Source organism: Triticum urartu, chromosome 3A, assembly GCF_056163025.1.
Source record: "Triticum urartu cultivar PI428250 chromosome 3A, HENAU_Tu73, whole genome shotgun sequence".
NCBI lineage: Eukaryota > Viridiplantae > Streptophyta > Magnoliopsida > Poales > Poaceae > Triticum > Triticum urartu.
In genome coordinates, this window is record NC_141875.1 from 533,310,180 (window position 1) to 533,312,356 (window position 2,177).

Here is a 2,177-nt window from a genome sequence, read left to right on the forward strand (position 1 = left end):
GATTGTGAGCAATATGATGTATTTCTTGGTGTGCTTGTTGTGATGTGATGATTTGTCAGATTATATATGGATTTCTGTTTGGTATATTATTTTTCTTTGTTGCGTGATTTATAGTGCATGCTCCCTGATCTATTAGTCTTCCAGTGGCATGTTTAGATGAATAGTCTCCAAGAGGGAGTGGTGTATGTTGATTGGTTTTAACCTTGAAAATTCCTATACCAGCGAGAGAAAGGAATAAAGCATTGTATTGTGTTATTGTCACTAAGCATAAAACGAAAATTGCCTAGTTCTTCCGATGATGAGTGATACGTCTTCAATATATCTATAATTTTTGATTGTTTCATGCTATTATATTATCTGTTTTGGATGTTTTATATGCATTTATATGCTATTTTATATTATTTTTGAGACTAAGAGCATCTCCAACAGACGCCCCAAACGACGCGCGCGCGCGGTAAACCCAGCTTTAAGCGCGCGGGGCGGTTTGCCGCGCTCCAGCGGCCGCGGGAAACAAGCGCGCGCCGGAACCGTTTGCGCGCGCGCGAAAAGGCGCCAGCTCGCGCGCAAGATTTGGCGCGCCGCTTTGCGCGCGCCTATAAAGCTGCGCGCCGCTTCGCCACACGCTTCTCCACACTTCATCTTCCCCTCTTCCTCTCCCTCTCTGCCGCGCGCCGCTCCAGCGCCCCGCCACCGACGCGCCGCCATGCCGCCGCATCGTCAAGGAGCGTCCGGCTACCACGGCGTCCGCCTGCGCCCCAACGGCTGCTACACCACGGAGATACGCTCCGGCGAACTCCGGCTCGGCCTCGGCATGTACGGGACGGCGCGCGAGGCCGCCTGCGCGTACGACGCGGCGGCGTGGCGCCTAGACCGGCCGCGCGGCCAGATGAACTTTCAAGATGTGCACATGCTCCAGCAAGCGCTCAACCTCGCCCCTCTGCCTCGTCTGAACACGGCGGAAGACCGTGCGGAGCACGCCGAGCGGCAACGCCGCCTCCTCGTCGCCCAGGAGGACGAGCGGGTCATGGCGGAGTGGCGCCAGCGCCACCCGGAGGACGTCGCCTACGAGCAGGCCTACTGGGCAAGGCGCCGCGAGGAGGACACGCGAAGGCGCCGCGAGACGCGATTGGAAAGGTGTGAGCGGAAGGCGTTGGCGAATGCGCAGTCCGACATCGTTGCAGCAGGTGGGCAGTCGTTCTTCGCGCCGAACGATGATCGGTGGCTGGACATCTGGCTAGACACCTCGGACGACACCGCCGAGGATGATAATGGTGATGATGATAGCGACTTAGAGTAGTTTCTATCTAGTTGCGCCGTAGTTTATCTATGCTTTCGAACTATCTATCTAGTTGCACCGATGTAAAATACCTTTGTATCGTTTTTTATTTATGCAATCTATCTAGTTTTTATTTTATCTATGCGTTCGAAAATTAAAAAAAATGTTGTGTGCGCGCTGCATTTTTTGTGCGCTGCTGGAGCGGCGCGAGCGCGCTGCATTTTAGCGCGGCTGCTGGAGCGGGCGCAGCGCGCCGTGCCAAACCAGGCGATGGGCGCGCGCTAAAGCTGTTTTTTGCGCGCGCCGCGTTGGGTGCCTGTTGGAGATGCTATAACCTATTAACCTAGAGCCCAGTGCCAGTTTCTGTTTTTTCTTTGTTTTTGAGTTTTACAGAAAAGGAATACCAAACGGGGTCCAAACGAGCTGAAACTTTACGACGATTTTTTACGGACCAGAAGAAGCCCACGGAGTATCAAAGATGGACCATAGGAACCATGTGTTGGGGAACGTAGTAATTTCAGAAAAATTCCTACGCACACGCAAGATCATGGTGATGCATAGCAACGAGAGGGGAGAGTGTTGTCTACGTACCCTCGTAGACCGGAAGCGGAAGCGTTAACACAACGCGGTTGATGTAGTCGTACGTCTTCACGGCCCGACCGATCAAGCACCGAAACTACGACACCTCCGAGTTCTAGCACACGTTCAGCTCGATGACGATCCCCGGACTCCGATCCAGCAGAATGTCAGGGAAGAGTTCCGTCAGCACGACGGCGTGGTGACGATCTTGATGTTATACCGTCGCAGGGCTTCGCCTAAGCACTGCTACAATATTATCGAGGATTATGGTGGAGGAGGGCACCGCACACGGCTAATAGATCTCAAGGATCAATTGTTGTGT

General features: G+C 53.4%; 1 protein-coding gene across 1 annotated transcript; it reads left to right on the forward strand.

Moving 5' to 3' along the window:
* Window positions 1–703: 703 nt before the first annotated feature.
* LOC147980397 (uncharacterized) lies at window positions 704–1,297 on the forward strand. The gene has a single exon (XM_087515595.1). It carries the CDS (start codon window positions 704–706, stop codon window positions 1,295–1,297), a length of 594 nt encoding a protein of 197 aa, XP_087371721.1.
* Window positions 1,298–2,177: the final 880 nt, after the last annotated feature.